This window comes from Miscanthus floridulus, chromosome 7 (assembly GCF_019320115.1).
Source record: "Miscanthus floridulus cultivar M001 chromosome 7, ASM1932011v1, whole genome shotgun sequence".
In the NCBI taxonomy this organism is placed as follows: Eukaryota; Viridiplantae; Streptophyta; class Magnoliopsida; order Poales; family Poaceae; genus Miscanthus; species Miscanthus floridulus.
Window position 1 is genome coordinate 14521830 of NC_089586.1, and position 18332 is coordinate 14540161.

The following is an 18332-nucleotide window of genomic DNA, read 5'->3' on the forward strand; positions in this document are numbered from 1 at the left end:
GACCTGTTTTATGTCTCTCTTCTCATTCGTTTGCTAATGCCGAATGAACTATATGACCTGGGGTTTGTATACCTGGGCTTAGGCCCCTCCTCCGCTTGGGCCCACGGCCGTCGCACCTCGTGTCCTACCCCTAGGGCCAGCACTAGTTTTGTAGCTCCAAACTCAAAACAAGAAAGGTAAGAGTAAGCGGCGACGAAGAGTTGTGAACGGACAGGGGGAGAGAGTGAGAGGGAATAAAAAAAAGTTTGCTCTTAAATAAAGACTTAAACATAGAAAGTATAGATATACATGTATATGTATACATATAGATATAGATTTGCAGCTTCTGAGATAAGTATGTCAAGTTAGGGAATAGTCGGTCAAAATTAGGTCTGGCACCATTATTCGGTGTAAGCCCGTCCGCCATAAGCTTTTTGAAAAAAAACATCAGAGGCGTTGAGACAACTACGGAGTATTATTGTGAATTTAGAAGCGGGAAAAGGCAACAGATATGATAGTTCCTCTGTGTATGAAAAGAGAAAACAAGACTTTGACTCGGTGCCCGAAACTAGCCGCCGATTAGGACCTTATGAAGAAAAGGAAAGGGGCCGTGCATGGAGTGATGACTAATGTTAATGTGGTCATTCTACTGTTTCCACAGAGTGAAATTAAACAAAGAGAACGTAATACACTAGTGGAGTGCTTTCAGTTCACGATCCACCACGCACATGAATGTGCAGCATGCCATTGTGGGTGTAATGCGCGTGCGATGACCGACGATGACTTGGAAACTTGAACAAGACTGTCAACTTCAATTACAAATGCAAATATGCCATCCTTGTGTTACCAGCCAGACAGTAGCCTAGCATGCAAAAATGGCTTCCAGTTGCATTGGTTGGACGCCATTGCTGCTCTGTCTCGTACAGCTCCTCCACTTCCACACACATGCCGCCTCCGCCTCCGGTGTCCATCCTCACGGGCATGCCAACCTCACTCGCCACCACTCTGCTCCTTGGCTATGCCGTCCAGATCAGGCAAACACTCTGCTTACACTCAAGCAGTCTTTCAGCTTCCACCCAAACGGAAGGTTCCCATATGACTTGGAGTCCACCACCACTCTTCCGTCGTGGAAACCTGGCACGGACTGCTGTCTCTGGGAGGGCGTCGGCTGCAGCAACTCCTCCTCAGGCCATCATGTCGTCACAGCTCTCGACCTCAGTGGGTTTCGATTGAACAGTGATGGAATTCACCCCGTGCTGTTTAATCTCACCTCCCTCAGGATGCTCGACCTGAGCATGAACAATTTTAGGGGATACGACATCCCATCAGTTGGTTTGGAGAGGCTCGTTTTGCTCAGGCACCTCAACCTCTCCAGTTCAGGAATCAGCGGTCAGGTACCTATTGGCATTAGCAAACTCACAAACCTTATCTCCTTGGACATTTCGTATCGTTCTAATGATATTGAAGACGCAGAAGACGACTATGATATCGATGCCATCTCCGTTGCACCTAATTATGGCCTCTCGGTACCCTATTTCCTCAACATAGTGGCGAATCTGAGCAATTTGACAGAGCTTTACCTTGATCTTGTGAGTATATCTTCATCTGTACAAGATTGCTTCAAAGCTCTAGCTAAATCTGTGCCACATCTGCGGGTTCTTAGCTTGGGGTACTGTGACCTCCAAGGTAATATTGATAGCTCTCTCTCAAGGTTGAAGTCTCTGGCAGTGATCAACCTCAGTGGGAATGATGGTATCACCCCCGGTCCATTTCCTGAGTTTCTCATGAATTTTCCCAATTTAAGAGTGCTCCAACTTTCTTGTATTAATCTCCAAGGGTGGTTTCCTCGAGGAACGTTTCTATCAAAAAATCTAAGGGTACTCGACTTGTCCTGGAATCCAGATCTCTCAGGCCACCTACCAAACTTTTCTAATGCAGCTTCTTTAGAAACACTATGGATAGACTGGACCAACATTACCTATGTTAAATCAAGCTATTGTGGTTTCAAGGCATTAACAGAATTGTCTATTGATGGAAAAATTATTTCCACGGATTTCCTCTATGCATTTGGTATGCTTGCATCCTTGCGCAGATTGTTCGTGACACAACTAGATTCACCGAGACAATTGGAGTCACTCTTTTCTTGGTTTGGAGGCATCAAGAACCTGAGAAGCTTGGAGTTCGACTCCTGCGACTTGTCCATGACAATACCTTCATCCATTGGAAATCTCAAAAACTTAACAAGTTTAGTCATTTCTGAGAGCAACCTGACAACACAAACATTATCATCAATTACCAATATTATAGACCTAAAATTTCTCAAAATCGAGTGCTATGATAGCTTCTTTGCTATTCCATCTGCTATTGGGAATATGACTAACTTGGAAAGATTGCACATCCTGAATTGTTGGAGTTCTCGGCCAATAGGCCCAATACCACATGAAGTTGGCGCACTGAAGAAGCTGGAATCACTTGTACTACATTCTATGGGTCTTTCTGGCAGAATACCAAGTACAATTGCTAATTTGACTCAGTTGACTGAGCTGCGGCTTCACGGAAATCATCTCAGCGGTACGGTTAGCTCACTCGCTCATTTACACCTAGTTTTTGTAAATAAAAGCTCACTCCGTACTATTTGGAACTCCTAAATTGCTCTTTTTGTTTGTGTTTCCTATACTGATTCTTCTGATCTTGTATTGAACTACAGTAATAGAGCCAGTGCATTGATGTAGAAATTTGGTTGTTTAAAACCAAACCTTATGAAATTTATATTGAATAGGTTTGAGTGTGAAAGGATAAACTAGGACTAAATTTCAATGTGCATCATTCATTGTTTTGCGTAGAATGTAATTCCTTATGCAAGCATAGTATCTCCTTGGAGGGGCAATGCATTATGTGCTACGGTGATTGCAAAGTGGAAGGGATTCAAGGGGTTATGGTATAGCTATTGCATAATTTTTTGGGGGTTGGTCCAAAATGATTCCTTCTGTGATGCAAATAACCATGCAGTTAATTTATTAGGCCAGTTCAATTTTTCAACCTAGAAACCGAATTAGGACAAACTGGCCCCCGCATCGCTCCTCCTTGGGGCGGAAACCTCACACCCTGTTTAGTTGCACCCCAAAATACCAAATTTTTCAAGATTCCTCGTCACATCGAATCTTTGAAGGCATGCATGAAGTATTAAATATAAATAAAAAATAAAACTAATTACACAGTTTAGACGAAATATACGAGACGAATCTTTTAAACCTAATTAGATTGAACACTAATTACCAAATAATAACGAAAACGCTACAGTAGTGTTTTGCCAAAAATTTTGGCATCCAAACTAGCCCTCAATCCCCAGCGCTGGTGCCCACATCACCCCCCCCCCCCCCTGCCTCGCTGCCGCCCAAGCGGGTCGGGTCCCCAGAGGCTCGTGCTTTTTCCTCCTGCAAAGTTGAGGTCCAAGCAAGCTCCAGTGACAGTGGTGGCGGCTCTTTTGGCTCCGGCGGGTGGATCCACTTTTCCCCCGGCCGGATCTGCGAGGGGCGGCCATATCCGGTGGGTTGGAGCTTGATTCCGGCAATATCGGCCTGGGCAGCAGCGGTGGAGCTCGAGCCACAGAACCCGCATGGGTGGCGACGCAGAGATCGCGCGGGCGGCGTGCCCGTGCCTTGCTTGCGAGCTCTAGACGCGGCAGCGCAGCAGCAAGCGGGTTGTGCGCGAGTTGGCCAGCAACACATGGTGAGCGCGGTGGTCGATGACTCGGCCAACCGATGAGGCTTGAAATGGTGACGTGGATCTGGATGGTGTGGCGTTGGAGGCCAGATCTGCGTGTTGGTGGCCGGATCTTATAAGAAGCCGGAGAAGCATGGTGGTGCTGCTTACTCCTGCAGGTGGTGCTGTTTATCCGGCAGTGAGACCGAGCAGCTCGCGTCAATTTCGTGGTCTCCATTTAGTTCTTCGTGCCCCTGCTCTGTCTTGCACTCAGTCTTCCGTTGAGTTGGTGCGCAGCCTCGCTGCTGTGCCTCAGCTGCGTTCTACGGGGGTTGGTAGGTTGAGATCAGGTTGAAAGCTCGGACGGCGACTGGGCGCCGCTTCCTCCTCGGAGGCATCCACCCTGCCCAACCCTGCTGAGTTTCAATAGGTGAAAACCTAACCTATTTGTGGGCTGGCGATGGTGGCATCGTCTTGTACATCTTGCATCGTGCTTAGTTCCTCGGCTGGTGGTGGCACCTAATTACATCTTGTTGAGAAGTTGGAGCTACTGTGTTAAGGTGTCAATGAGCTCAACAACGATGACTCATAGTTGTGATTAGTCGTGGACAGTGGATAGAACAAGGATCTTAGTGGTAGACTTCGTATTTGACCGTGCGTCGTAGCTGTTTGGTGCTTTGACGATGTTTTTGTCTCGTGGTTGATCTAAGCTTTCGAGATAAGGCTGAGGTCCTTTGTTGGACGATTTCCAGGCCCGGTTTCTTTTATAAACAGGATCAATTCTCCTCTTTTTACTAATATATACGTCGAATGGTTCCAGATCTTTAAAAACCCGAATTAGAAACATCGGTCAGTATCATTTTGAAAATCAAATAAAAAATATACCGAATATATTCCCAATACCTCATGGGAGCTAATATTTTAAATAAATCTTAGCCTTTGGTCTATAAAATACATAAAACATCTAAATGGTTAATAATTAATTGAAATATTAGAAGAAAAAAAGGAAAATGAAAGGCGGGAAATCTGGGCCCATAGTTCAGTGTTGGTCTCCTTCATTATCCTCATGTTTTTTTCGAAGGGAAAAATTCCACGTTCTACAAGAGTACATAATATTTTCTTTCTAAAAACATGGAGTTTTACAACTCCTAAAAAAGTATTAAAAAGAATAAAGAAGGCCATCTCCAAAAGTTTCTAATAATCCACTCCTAAAATACAGAAGACAATTTTACATCAGGAATCTTATACTATTTCTAAATTATCATAACCACTTTTATATATTCTTTCTCTCATGTACATTTGCATCTGGAACCCTTTTCTACTCTTTATTCTTTCCACGCCCTTCCACCTTTAGATTGGCCGACAAACACGTTGGGTGAGAGAAGATACGCGTGACTCGGAAGCGCGTAACTTTACGCGGAACATGATGACTTTTCTCAAGTTCTAAAAGATTAGGACGATGGATTAGGAGTTGTTGGAGAGAGATTTTTTCTCATCTTCCTAAAAACCAAGGATAAGGAATGGATTTAGGCAACTCTTGGAGATGCTCTAAAACCGGATAAACCACCTCCCTGAACTTTTAAAACCATTCGTTTTACCTCCTTGACCCGTTATAAGCGGTTTTCAAATGTGGTTTTATCTTTTTCTTTTTTATTTATTTCAGCCGAATCTTTGAAAAAATCATAATAAATTACAGAAAAATCATAAAATAAAAAAATTATAATTTTGTTGGACTCCACATGAGTATATCTACACATTGAACATATAATATGATATGCTTTAGTATAATTTTTTTTGTTATTGCTTTAGATCTATGTTTTTCTATAATTAATTCATAGCTGCAGTTCTATAATCCAATTGTGGTGAAATTTTTATGTTGGGCTAATTATTGTATGCTTGAACTGTAGTAAAAATTTCATACTCATTGGATCATATATAACTTAGTTATAGATTTATTTAGGTGTATACTTATAAAAAGTATTTAGAAATCCACGGTGTAACTAAATTTATTTTCTTTGTGCAGGAGAAATCCCAACATCTCTTTTCACTCTTCCAGCTCTAGGCTACTTAGATCTTTCAGAAAACCAACTTTCTGGTCCCATAAATGAATTCGATGCTGCATCTTCATGCTTGAAGAGTGTATACTTGGAAATGAATAATCTGACACGGCAAATCCCCCAGTCATTGTTGGTACTCCCAAATTTGAAGGATCTCAATATTGAGGGCAACAACTTAATGGGCTCAGTGGATCTTGCGTCACTATGGGGGAAGAACCTCACTTCTTTATTTCTATCATACAATAAGCTGACTGTAATAGAAGGGGAAGGCATTAATAATTCTTTATCCACCTATCCCTATCAGCTTGTGGAGCTAGGTCTTGCTAGTTGCAATATGATAAAAATACCAAAGTTAATAATGCATGCCAAGCACATGAGTTATCTAGACCTTTCAAGTAATAAAATCAGCGGGGATATACCAAGTTGGATATGGGAGAGATGGAATTATGACCCCATGTGGATAAGTCTTGCAGACAACATGTTCACTGGTATGGAACTCAATTCATATGTTGTCCCATTCAGTAACACCGTCTATTATAGTTTCAATCTTAGCTCCAACAGGCTTCAGGGGTTGATTCCTATGCCATACTCATCAGCTGAAATATTGGATTATTCAAATAATAGTTTCTCTTCCCTTCTTCCAAACTTCACGTTATACCTTAGCTCCACTGCGTATCTTATGTTGTCACACAATAATATAAGTGGTTATTTGCCACGTTCAATTTGCCATTCACCTTTGGAAGTCCTTGACTTATCGTATAACAACTTTAGTGGACTATTACCACGATGCTTGATGGAAAATAGTCTGAGCATAATAAATTTGAGGGAGAATCAATTCAAAGGGATGCTACCTTCCAATATTTCAATTGGATGTCCTATCCAGACAATAAATTTGAATGGCAATAAGATGGAAGGTCAGCTTCCAAGGACACTCTCTAAATGCACTGACTTAGAGGTTCTTGACCTCGGAAGGAATCAAATTACAGACACTTTTCCATCCTGGCTAGGGGGCCTTTTGAATCTTCGTGTCCTTATCTTGAGATCCAACAAGTTCCATGGTTCAATAGGTCATCTTGAAGATGAAAAATACAGAGGACGACACTTCTCAAGCTTGCAAATCATTGATCTGGCCTCAAACAATTTCTCTGGAAAATTGCATCCGCAATGGTTTGAAAATTTGAAATCAATGAGGCAGGATAACAATAGTGGAGATATCATATATCATTCAAACATAGGAGTACTTTACCAAGACTCTATCACAATATCATACAAAGGGTTCACCATGAGCTTTGAAAGGATCTTAACTACCTTAACATCAATAGACCTATCAGATAATGCACTAGAAGGTAGTGTTCCTATGTCGATTGGAAATCTAGTTTCACTACATGTACTTAACATGTCTCACAATGCCTTCACGGGAGAAATTCCACCCCAACTTGGCAGCATAATTGCTTTGGAATCCCTGGACTTGTCTTCAAACATGTTATCAGGTGAGATTCCACAAGAGCTAACTGATCTCACCTTCCTTAGCATCTTGAATTTGAGCAATAACCAATTGGATGGAAGGATACCACAATCACGTCAATTCGAGACGTTCCATGAGAGCTCATTTGATGGCAATGCAGGACTCTGTGGACCCCCTCTATCCAAAAAATGTGGCCCTTCGGATATTCCAAGTGAAACACATCTGAAAAACTCCTCTCATGGTGTCGATGTTGTTTTGTTTCTCTTTGTTGGTGTGGGCTTTGGAGTGGGATTTGCAGCAGCTATTCTATTGAAACTGGATTATTGGATCAGCAGGTGGTTCCATATTTTCAGGATTCTATGTTGACTTGAAGGTGCCTGATTGCTATAAAGGAGGTGCAATATGTCATGCACAAACAACTTGGTGGTACTGCATATTCTACGGTACCTAATTATACAGTATGGTTTAGGCTATCCTTAGCACATCAAGATAAGTGTTAGTTGTTTTGTGTATGTAATCTTGTGGAACCTAGGTTTGTTTGGCACCTTGGCTTACTAGTACTTGCTGGTCTTGTTACTATATGTTATCAGTGATCATTGCTCATCAAAGTGGTGTCATGTAGATGACAAGTACACATTTTGTCAATGTCCAAGAAACTGCTACTTTGTCAGTGACTTTTGCTCTAAATCAAACCTATTATAAACTAAATGCATGTGTTTCCTTTCCCATGTTCCTTTACATTGATGGCAGATTGGGCCTGCATACCACTCACCAAATACGGTAACAAGAGGTATATATAATTAGGATTGATGAGGAAGTATATATCCCGGGTGTGTCATTAGGCTTGTGGTGACACCCAGACGAGAGTACGCTATATCATCTGTGAATGTCAGTCAAGATTATGCTACTAGCTAGTACTTTCCAAAAAAAAAAAGTATGCTACTAGTAGAATTGCAATGGCTTGCAAGATAGAAGTGGGTTCCGTGGGAAGCATGACATACTGCAAAACCCCAGCAGGATTCCCCAGGGGATCCTGCTCCTGGATGAAGGCGCATGTTTTCCTTTCTTCTCATGAGTAACATGATGTATGGAGTGTATATATTAGCCTTCCAACTAGGCTATAGATTCTGTCATTTATATGGGTTGATTATTAATACTCACAATATGACATTCGCACCTAGTACAGAGCACTGACATGCAGAATATGAAAGATCAGTTGAGCTTCTTTCTCATATTCATTGTAAGAAAAGCATCCAGTGTGAACCACAAGATCTCTCAACAGGCCTTTTGTAAGAAGTAGGGAGTCTAGGAACTACCTTTTGTATGAACCACAAGAATGTATTTTCCTTGAAACAGTCAAGTATATTCTTGGTAGTACACTGTAATAATGAAAAACCTTACATGCGAACCTCCCGACATGCAGTTTATTCCTCAACGAAAGACATGCCTAAACTAAGGTTCAACACGAAAAACAGCAGTACATTATATATATATAAAAAAACCGCAGTACAGCCTACACGCACTGTGTAACTGTGTTACATCATGATCTCTGTTGTTTCAAGATGGTTACATGAGGAAGTCCCTGGGGTCCGTGACGTACCCCGTCAGGGCCGAGGCGGCGGCGGTGTAGGAGGACGCCAGGTAGATCTGCCCTTCCTTGTGCCCCATCCTGCCTGGGAAGTTCCTGTTCGTAGTGGACACGCAGACCTGCATCCAGGTTACCAGATCCATATGTTAAATTCATCTCATCAAAGCCGCACATGTCAACATACTAGAATTTCAGAGTACTTGTTTTCCTTCACAGACTGAAGGACTTCAATCAATGACAAAAAATTCTACAATACTTGTAGTTTCAACTGGCATTGATAGCATCTATACACGTAGAGAAAAAAAAAGAAAGGAAAAAGAATATGCATCCCCCAACAGGAGGGCGGAGGGGTCTAGTAGTAATAAGAAGGTGCTAGTGCTAAATCTGCACAGGGTGCATTATTGTTTAGTGATTACAGCCATAACTATTCAGTAACAACATTAGAACAGCAACCTAGCACATAACTGAGATGGAGGTACAGTTATGTACCCAAGTAAGCATAATTTGCGCATCAGTTAGCCAGTCAGAGTGTGAAATTTGTATGTGCACAAGATATATTTTATCATTTGATAGTTCTTTGCTTTTTAAGGTAACAGGCAGAGCTTTATCATTCAATAGTTAAGATAACATAGCAACATACTAATTTGTGCACTAGAACCATAGTTCCCCACCCTAGGTATATACTAAGTACCATGCCTATTATATAGAAATGCTTCTAGATTTGCATGTGATACTTACCATAGGTTCATTCATCCGTGCATATGTATCACGAGGGCCACCCAAACAAGCACCACAGCTAGGACTTGCTGGTGTATCACAACCAGCCTCCTCAAATATCTGGGAGCAAGTTTTGCCACCAGATCCTGGTACAGGGAGGCTATATACGTCCATCCACACCTGCAGAGATTTATCACAATATTTCCAAATTATGAACAAGTCTACACTCTACATGGTGATCACATTGGAATATTTTTATTCTAAATGTCACCTTTTGTGTAGCAGGGACAAGAAATGTGGGAACTTTAACCTTCTTTCCCTGGATTAAAAAGAAAAAGTTTCCAGTAAGTCAAGTAGCCATGGGATAGGAGGTCTGAAAGATAACAAGTACGTACACCATGATAGGATTCAAGCTTCTTACCGAGGCTAAGAACACCTTTGCAGCAGCAAGGAAGTCCTCAGTCTTACCACCAGTGCAAGAACCAATATAGACTCGGTCGATCTTGACATCCTTGCATTCTCTTGCTAGAGCACGGTTGTCGGGCGAATGTGGCTGCAGATTCAAGACAGTTATTATTGCTTCGTTTCTATAGGAAAATCAACAAAAGATGAAGATTGCAAAATACTACATCAACAAACCTTGGCAACTACTGGCTCCAGTTTTGATACATCGAAACGGTAGTCACTAAAAAATCTGGGAACAAAGGCAATCAAATAAAATAAGCAATAAATCATGCGCAAGCCGTATCAGATGATCACACAGAGGCAAATTTGGAAGCAAAGAAATGACTTCATCTTTGATAGAGGATGTCCCTCCTTTAGTTCTTGGAAGAGGCTATTCATGGAGGAAGCTAAACTGCAAGCTTTGAGATTCAGTGATGCTAAACGACCGGCTCTCTCTTTGTATAGACTCCCTAGCTTAGTTTCTTCTTCTTCCATCATCCTTAGACCTGTTGCTCTTTCTGTTTTGGTGTCTGTTGTATAGTTGTACAGGCTTGTTCCTTTTTCCTCTTTTTTATTTAATAAAAAAAATCTTACAGTGGGGGCTTCCCCTGCTGTATTCTCGCTCAAAAAAAAGATGATCACACAGAGACTACAGAGCCAAATGTCTGGAAGGAAAGAATTAGACAACAAATTGTACTTCTTGTATGTGCATAACATAATCAACTTTTAAAGACAAGAGATAAGAGAATATGGAAAAACTAGTGGTGTATCTTTTATCCATTTACTTTCGAAGTTTGATGTTGTCTAACAAGGACTCGTGATCTGTAAGGCAAATAACTTTAAAACTGAAAACATGCACATAGATGCATACATAACATGAGCTAAAGGTCAAGAAAAGCAGGGACAGCCTATAGTCACCTGGCCTGAGCATCACTGTAGACAGGTTCATAATCAATTGATGTCTTACCCTGCAGTATACCAGCATAACAACAATGATGTCAGAACTATTCTACAAACTAAACAGTAGAAGCTCATTTTTGCAAATTGTTCTGAGCACTCTCTCAAAGTTATTGGAATGTTATGAAAGAAAAGCATATTGGTCCAGCTTTATTATGAGCATTTCAAGGGGACTAGTTTTGTGCCTCAAGGTATTTAAATGTAGTTTCATCAGCAGGCACAACACCGTTCTTTCCACCAGCTTCAATAACCATGTTGCATAGTGTCATACGCTCTTCCATCTAGCAAGTGTGTGAAAAGGACTAAGTTCAATGTTACGAAGTGTGGCAATTAATTAAGATAATCTTGAGCAGGAAACGCACAGTTAGACTTTCTACAGTTGATCCAACAAACTCCATTGATTTGTAGGTTGCACCAGATACTGAAATCTCACCAATAATCTGTAAGTAGCAATTAACAAGAATAAGAAGTCCCGATTACAGGTAGATCCTAAGAAAGGAACAAATTTAGCACAGCTTGTAAGCTTACTTGCAAAATCAGATCCTTCGCAAGTAAATAAGGCGGCATTTCTCCGTCTAATACAAACCTGATAGTAGGGGGCACCTGAAATGAACATTAAAACAGATCAAAACACTGTATTCTTTTTCTGGAGTTGACTGAAGCTGTGAAGCGTATCCAGTATCCAGTATCCACAATATATGACAATGCGATAAGATAAATATAACTGATGCATAAGTAGTGCTAACTGAAATACTGGATACAATACTCAATATTTCTATTATTGTTATCCTTTGATGAAATGCAAGTCAGTGTAACAACAATAATATTTTATTGATTCTCATCTATCTTGAACTTTGATTTGTAATATATAAAAAAATTGTCACTCTCCTGACCGATAGAAGAAATAGAGGTACAGTTCAGTTTGCGTATACCCTGTCTTTTTTTCTTTTATTTTCTTTTCTTTTATGATTTTGGTTCTGTAAGACTGATTTCAAAATTTTACCTTCGGAGAGTAACAAGAACCATGGGCATACCTTGAGAAGAGCTTTTCCAGTGCCCAACACAAAACCTGCATCGGTGTTTCCAATTCCGGTTGCAAATTGACCGAAGGCTCCAGCATTGCATGTATGAGAATCAGTACCCAGGAGAACCTAGACAGCAATTGGAGCAGGTTAGCGCTCCCCAACATGCTGATGTTGTACAATCACAGGTGACCTGTATACTTGAAAAACAGCAAGGTACCTCGCCTGGTCGGCAGTGGCCTTCCTGAGCAAGTGCGACGTGGCAGACGCCTTTGTAGTCTGGATTAGCCTGCAAACAACTCTGAAATGTAAACTGTTCCGGAAGGGTGAAAAAACTAGAAGGAACCTAAACTTTAGTACTATGAGGCAGAGAAGCTAAGATATGAATGAATTGAAATGAACCGAGAAGCAAAGGAGTGGGAGGCATACCTTGAAATTGCTGAGGTCCTTGATGTCATAGAAGTACTTGATGTTCTGCTCCACACAGAAGTCCCTGATGATATCGACATTGCGGTTGGCGCGCTCGTCGCTGGTGAAGATGTAGTGGTCCGGGATGATGACGACCTTCTCGCGGTCCCAGACCTTGGCGTCCTCCCCGAACTCGTTCTTGAAGATGCCGATGGTGCCGGGCCCGCAGACGTCGTGCGTCATGAGCACGTCGACGTCCACCCACACGTTCTCCCCGGGCTCCAGCGCCGCGCGCTCCGACGCCCGCGCCAGGATCTTCTCCGTCATCGTCATCGCGCTCTTCACCTGGAGAGGGGCAGGCGGGCGGGGCGGCCGCGCGAGTTCGTGTGTGTGTGAATCGAACGCGGCGACAGCGACAGCAGTTCGGGATTCAGGGAGGAGAGGGGGGCGTACCGAGCCGGTGGACGACGGGGCGCGGGGGGCGCGCGCGGGCGAGGCGACGGCGCGCACGCGGCACGGCTTGGTCCGGCGGCTCGAGCCCGCGCGGTGCTGCGACGGCGCCGGCGCGGCCAGCTCCTTCTGGGACGGGAAAGGGAAGGGGGCCGGTCAGTAACGGGGCGCGAGCGGGCGAGGAGGGAGAGAGAAAAGGGGGGAGAGGACGGACCTTGTGGGCGAAGGCCGCGGAGGCCTTGGCGGCGGTGGAGATGGAGGAAGCCATGGCGTGGCGGCGCGCGGTCGGCCGGGTCAAGCGAGAGAGAGGGAGGGATTGGGGCGGGATGGTGCGGCGTGTGGGCCCGTGAGGGTCACCGGGTGAGGTGGGAAGTGGGCGAGCACACGAGGCGGTGGTAGCTGCGACTGCGAGTGGGACCAATATATAACGGTGGGGAAAGAGCTGAGGTGAATGGGTTTGCAAAATGAGCACGGCTTTGATGTCGGTATATGACCCATTGAGCTATGAGCTGTTTAGGCTAGCTTTGACATGACATGGAAAAAAATGGCATTTACTTGGAGGGTTTCCTCCCTCCAAAAGCACATTTGAGTATAAATAAAAAAGATCTTCAAAATCGTTGAGCTTCACTGTTTATATTCCAATATTTACCAATTGTTACAAAACAGCATAATCCGGGCATGGACTTTGTACTAGAAACATGTGTATGATTTTACTGATTGTCGAGGATAAACTTACATAGTGACCTATAATTTATGACTTGTTATATATAGAGTAATAATTTTGTCAACCCGTTCCAAATTTCATCAGAACTACCTTAACAAAAAAAAAGAACAAATCTACTCAGCTATTGCTAACAGCCATGTGTTCTCTTTTGCTAGCTAATTATTTGGTTCATCTTTTGGAACTCATGGTTCCTTGGCCACTACTCTCCCCGATTGGCATTTGCAAACTTGGACAAAACTACTGGAGAAGCAAGCAGCATTTGCAAACTTGGCCGCTACGCTTGCTCATTTTGTCTTGCCAGCCCGTGGATGAATACGCGCACGTGGTCCATGTCCACTCACTTGCGTTCTCTTCTTCCCACGTATGCTAATTTGGCAGCCCACTGAAGCTCAGCCCAGCGCAACGACGCAAACGGCCCACTTTAGGACACCGGAGCCCAAGGTGAAGCCATTTGGACTGCGCGGTGGCCTGCGCTGCGTGGCTGCGCCTGCACGCTCTCATGCACGGATCCGCGGAGGGCGTCCGGCAGCTCGGCAGCCAGCGCGGGTGATGTGCAGCTGCCGCGCCTGGTCGAGGTACATATGGCCAGGACGCCCTCCCGGGCCGCGGCGTGAAAGGCATGCTCGGGCGTGAGCCCCGCGGCGATGCCCGTGGCAACGTGCTGGTAGGAGTAGAGCACGCACGGCCTCGGCGCGGAAGGAGGCGGCGGAGGACCGCCTCGCCGTCACCGTTGGCGCGCGACGGACAGCGCCGGATGGCCAGGTCACAGGTGAATGATGTAGGTGAACTGCGCACGCGCCTCGGCCGACGCCGCGGTGACAGCAGCGAGGCCGCCCGAATTTTTTATTTTTTAGTTTTTTTTTGAAAATTTTTCACTCTAGACTCGACGCCATCGTTGCTGACGCTGAGTTTACAGGCAGCTCGGCGCCGTGGTTAGAATATGATGGAATATGATGCAAAAGTTTTCACATAGCTAAGGCCAGCGGGACATCACTAAAAATACGACATGATGGAATGTGCATCACAGTAAACCTGTCTTGCTTGTTCGCTACGCACGTTTTGCATGCAACTTCTGCCTAGTAGCTTCCGACGGTGAGCAGGAAGTTGTTGATGATGGTGCCAGAGTTGTCTGGATAGCCAGACGGAAGAGGGAAGAAAATGTTAGAGTTCACAATTTGAGAACAGTCTAGATCTGCAAGAGGGAAGAAAAATTGAACGAGCAAAAGTAGTGTACGTACCGGATCGGGAGAGAAAGCAATGACATCGAGCTGCTAGCGGCATGGTCAAGGCAAGAGCACAGAGCGGAGACGAGGATAAGGGGCGAAGGCGGCTACTGGCATGGCTGTACGACGGCGATACATGGCGTGGGTGCTCCGCTGACGGCGGAGCATGGTGGCTGCCGATGTGGCTCACGGCGGTGGTGTGTGGCGGGGGTGCACTGCTCATGGTAGAGCAAGTCGGTTGCTCACACTGGTGACGGCGGCGGTGTGGGGCATCGGTGCACCGCTGACGACGTAGCGTGGTGGCTAGCGGCGACCCAAAACCCTAGGCGTGGTGCGATGGGGATTGGAATGAGGAAGGGGGGCCTTGGAAGAGACCAGACGCCTCTTTTAGATTGGGGCTCAGCGTTGAATCGTTGTGTGCCGAGGTTTGGGCCCAGCTGATGGTTGGCCCAGCAGAGCGAAGCGGATGATGGCTCGATGCTGAGTCGGGCCACGCCGGCAGCTGGGCCTCGGCGGTCAGTGCTTGAGTGCCAACCGTTGGGCCCACCAACGCAACACGGCTTAGTTCTCGGCGATGAGTCTTTGAGCGCCGAGCGTTGGGCCCAGCAGCGCAATGCCAAGATATGGGCCTTAGCCCATTGACATGCAGGTTGGGGGTTGGCGGAGCTCGACGTCGAGTCGGGCAGCGCTGAGCTCTGTGGGTCGTTGCCTTTTGACCGCACGCCGAGGTAGGGCATATCGGCATCTTTTGACCTCACGTCAAGCATTGGGCCTAATAGCGCAATGCCGAGATATGGGACTCGGCCCATTGACATGCAGGAGGGGTCGGCAGAGCTCGGCGTCGAGTTGGGCAGCGTCGAGCTCTATGGGTCGGCGTCTTTGGACCACACGCCGAGGTAGGGCATATCGGCGCCATGAGCACCCCAAATTCAGTAAGGAACTGGTTCCGGGCGGCCACTTTGGTTGTAAATAGTGTGACGCCGAGGTTACATATCTCGGCGCTTTTTGATTGACCGCCGACCTTTTTTAGTAGGTATTGGCAACACAAATTAAAGGATTGCACATAACTGAATACACACCATTTCCAGACATAGCATTTGAACATAGTTCATACAACATAGTTCATACAAGTTGCATACATAGTTCCTAGTAATTATTCAAAGAGGTAGAATGGTCCATACAAGTTTGCAACATAATCCATCCATTTTGTTTCAACATAGGCAATACATGTTGCCAACAATACACACAAAAGTTGGCACATCAAAAGGAACCACTCGTGTGCGTCGTAAGATGGCATTGGCTCAACTTTGCCCACTTCACTTAACATGATGCATTATACAAGAGTGAACCACTGAAAGGCACAAAGGGGCTTTGAGTAAGGCTTGGAGTAATAGCACAAAGGGGTTTACCAATGTAACATTCAAAGGCAAGGATTGTACCTTAACGTGAACGCCGAGTCCTATGCTTGCCTCTACCAAGTGCATACGTCCCTAGAGTGAACCTATCGACTGGTTTGGACGTCCTATGCGGACGTCTAGTAGTAGAGGATCCCTGAGTTCCCTAAGGTGCATCATCAAGCTATGACATGCCTAGCTCATCATAGTCATTGTTGTCATTGTCATTGTCATAGTCATCATCATCATCTTCTCCTTGGTTGCCTCCTTGGTGTTCTCCTTCGTCATCTTCATGGGCAGTGTTGGACGTACCTACACCACCATGTGAAGCCAATGGGCCTGCACCATGTGAACCAGATGGAGCAACAACAAGCTATGGTGGGACTACAACATCTTGGCCATGTCGACATCTGATGCATGCTGCTATTTTGCGTAGGCGATACATGGCACGTTGTGGTTGTCAACACTGTTAGAATAGGCGCCCTAATGGGCTGGCCTTGGGCCTGGCGCCTAGCCTGTTAGGCTGGCTGCCTTAGGGGTTAAGATAGATAGATTACATTAATAAGGCAAGGATCACCATTGATTGGGTGTTTCTATAAACCCTATTGATCCTTGCCTATATATTGTACCATGTACTGCTGCTAATCTATCAATCAATTCCCGAGACCTATTCGCTCTCATGGTATCAGCCGCCTAGGTTTAGGTCTCCTCTTCCGCTGCCCACTCCACGCCGCTGGCCCCTCGCCGCGCTGCGCCCCTCCGCGCGCCGGTACCCACCGTGCTGCGCCACCATGCCCTCCACCCTTCCAGCAACCCCCAGGGCTGGGGAAGATCTGGACGCCTCCTCTGCCACCATCCAGGCAGACGCCGTCGCCCAATGCCTTGCCACGGAGAAGGCCAACGAGGCTACCACTACTGCTCAGCGTCTCGAGCGCGAGCGTCAGGCTGCGCGTGATGCTGCCTTAGCACGCACCTTACAGGCCGAGGAGGAGGCCACAACCGCGACTAAGGATCGCGACGCCACTGCCCAGTGCGCTAGCGAGGCACTAGCGCGCGCTGTCAAGGAGCGGGTGGCCGCCGTTGCTCTGGAACCCTTTGGCGCCGCACCTAGAGGCACTTTAGCGCCGCCACCCGATCTTTGGGCTGCCATGCTGCATCACGAGGCCGTTGCCCTTCTACAGCTCCATGCTCAGGCTGTTGCGGTCAGCAACATCCGGAACCACATCACCACCATCCTCGACGTCGATTTCGGTAACTTCAACCGCTGGCGTGATCAGTTTCTTCTCATGCTCGGCAAGTTCTCCCTCTAGGATCACGTTCGAGAGGAACCTCTAGCCCCAATTCCTCCTAATTAGGCCCGGATGGACTACGTCATCAAGTCCTGGATCGTCGCCACGCTCACTGACGACCTTGGCGAGATCATCTCTGCCCAGGGCTCCACCGCTCGGCATGCCTGGCTCGCCGTCGAGTCGCAGTTCCTTGGCAACCGTGAGGCTCACTCCATCCACCTCGAGATGCGGTTTCGCAACTTTGTCCAGGGTGACCTCTACGTCACCGACTACTGCCGCAAGCTAAAAAAGATGGCCGATGATCTCACGGCCCTTGGCGAGGTCGTCACCGACCGCATGCTCGTCCTCAACGTGATATGTGGCCTCAACGAGCGCTTCAACCACGTTGGGATGCTCCTTCGTCACGCTCGACCGTTCCCCACCTTCCTGGAGGCTCGTGATGACCTCATCCTTGAGGAACTCACCATGGAGACCCGCAAGGACGCACCTGCCACTGCGCTCGTTGCCTCCACCACTCCCAGCCCTGCCCCTGCGTCCTCCGGCACGGGCGCATGCGAGAACTCCAAGCCGCCTAACAACCGTCGCAGCAAGCGCGGCGGTGGCGGCAAAGGCAGCGGCGGCGGTGGCCCTCCTGGACAGGGGTCACGCCCCACTAGTGGCGCACAACAACAATAGCAGCAGCCGGCTGGCAGGTGGCCATGGCCTAGCATCTACAACCCCTGGACCGGGACCATTCAGATGTGGCCAGGGGGGACCTCGTCCACCGCTGGCACCCATCCCAGTGCCTCCTCACTTGTAGGTGCAGCAGCAGGCACAACAGTAGGCACAACAACACACGCAGCAGCAGGCGCAGCAACAGGCCTTCCTCACCCAACCACAGCAGCACGCCCTTGCTGCCCACTAGCAGGTCGCT

General features: G+C 46.3%; 3 protein-coding genes across 3 annotated transcripts; 2 read left to right on the top strand and 1 right to left on the bottom strand.

Annotated features, from left to right (window-relative positions):
* The first annotated feature begins 842 nt into the window (after positions 1-842).
* On the top strand, positions 843-13235 carry LOC136465119 (receptor like protein 22-like). Its single transcript, XM_066463981.1, has 3 exons — positions 843-2550; positions 5705-7514; positions 13217-13235. Exons 1-3 carry the CDS (start codon positions 855-857, stop codon positions 13233-13235), a joined length of 3525 nt encoding a protein of 1174 aa, XP_066320078.1. The 5' UTR covers positions 843-854.
* LOC136466573 (3-isopropylmalate dehydratase large subunit, chloroplastic-like) lies at positions 8409-13169 on the bottom strand. The gene is made up of 14 exons (XM_066465017.1): positions 13004-13169; positions 12793-12918; positions 12361-12684; positions 12152-12220; positions 11944-12060; positions 11438-11512; positions 11272-11349; positions 11095-11190; positions 10871-10920; positions 10148-10202; positions 9930-10061; positions 9780-9827; positions 9530-9688; positions 8409-8910 (listed from the first exon to the last, which is right to left on the bottom strand). Exons 1-14 carry the CDS (start codon positions 13055-13057, stop codon positions 8770-8772), a joined length of 1524 nt encoding a protein of 507 aa, XP_066321114.1. The 5' UTR covers positions 13058-13169; the 3' UTR covers positions 8409-8769.
* Positions 13236-17491: 4256 nt separating the features above from the next.
* On the top strand, positions 17492-18094 carry LOC136465120 (uncharacterized). Its single transcript, XM_066463982.1, has one exon. The coding sequence runs from the start codon at positions 17492-17494 to the stop codon at positions 18092-18094; it is 603 nt and encodes a 200-aa protein (XP_066320079.1).
* The last annotated feature ends 238 nt before the right edge of the window (positions 18095-18332 follow it).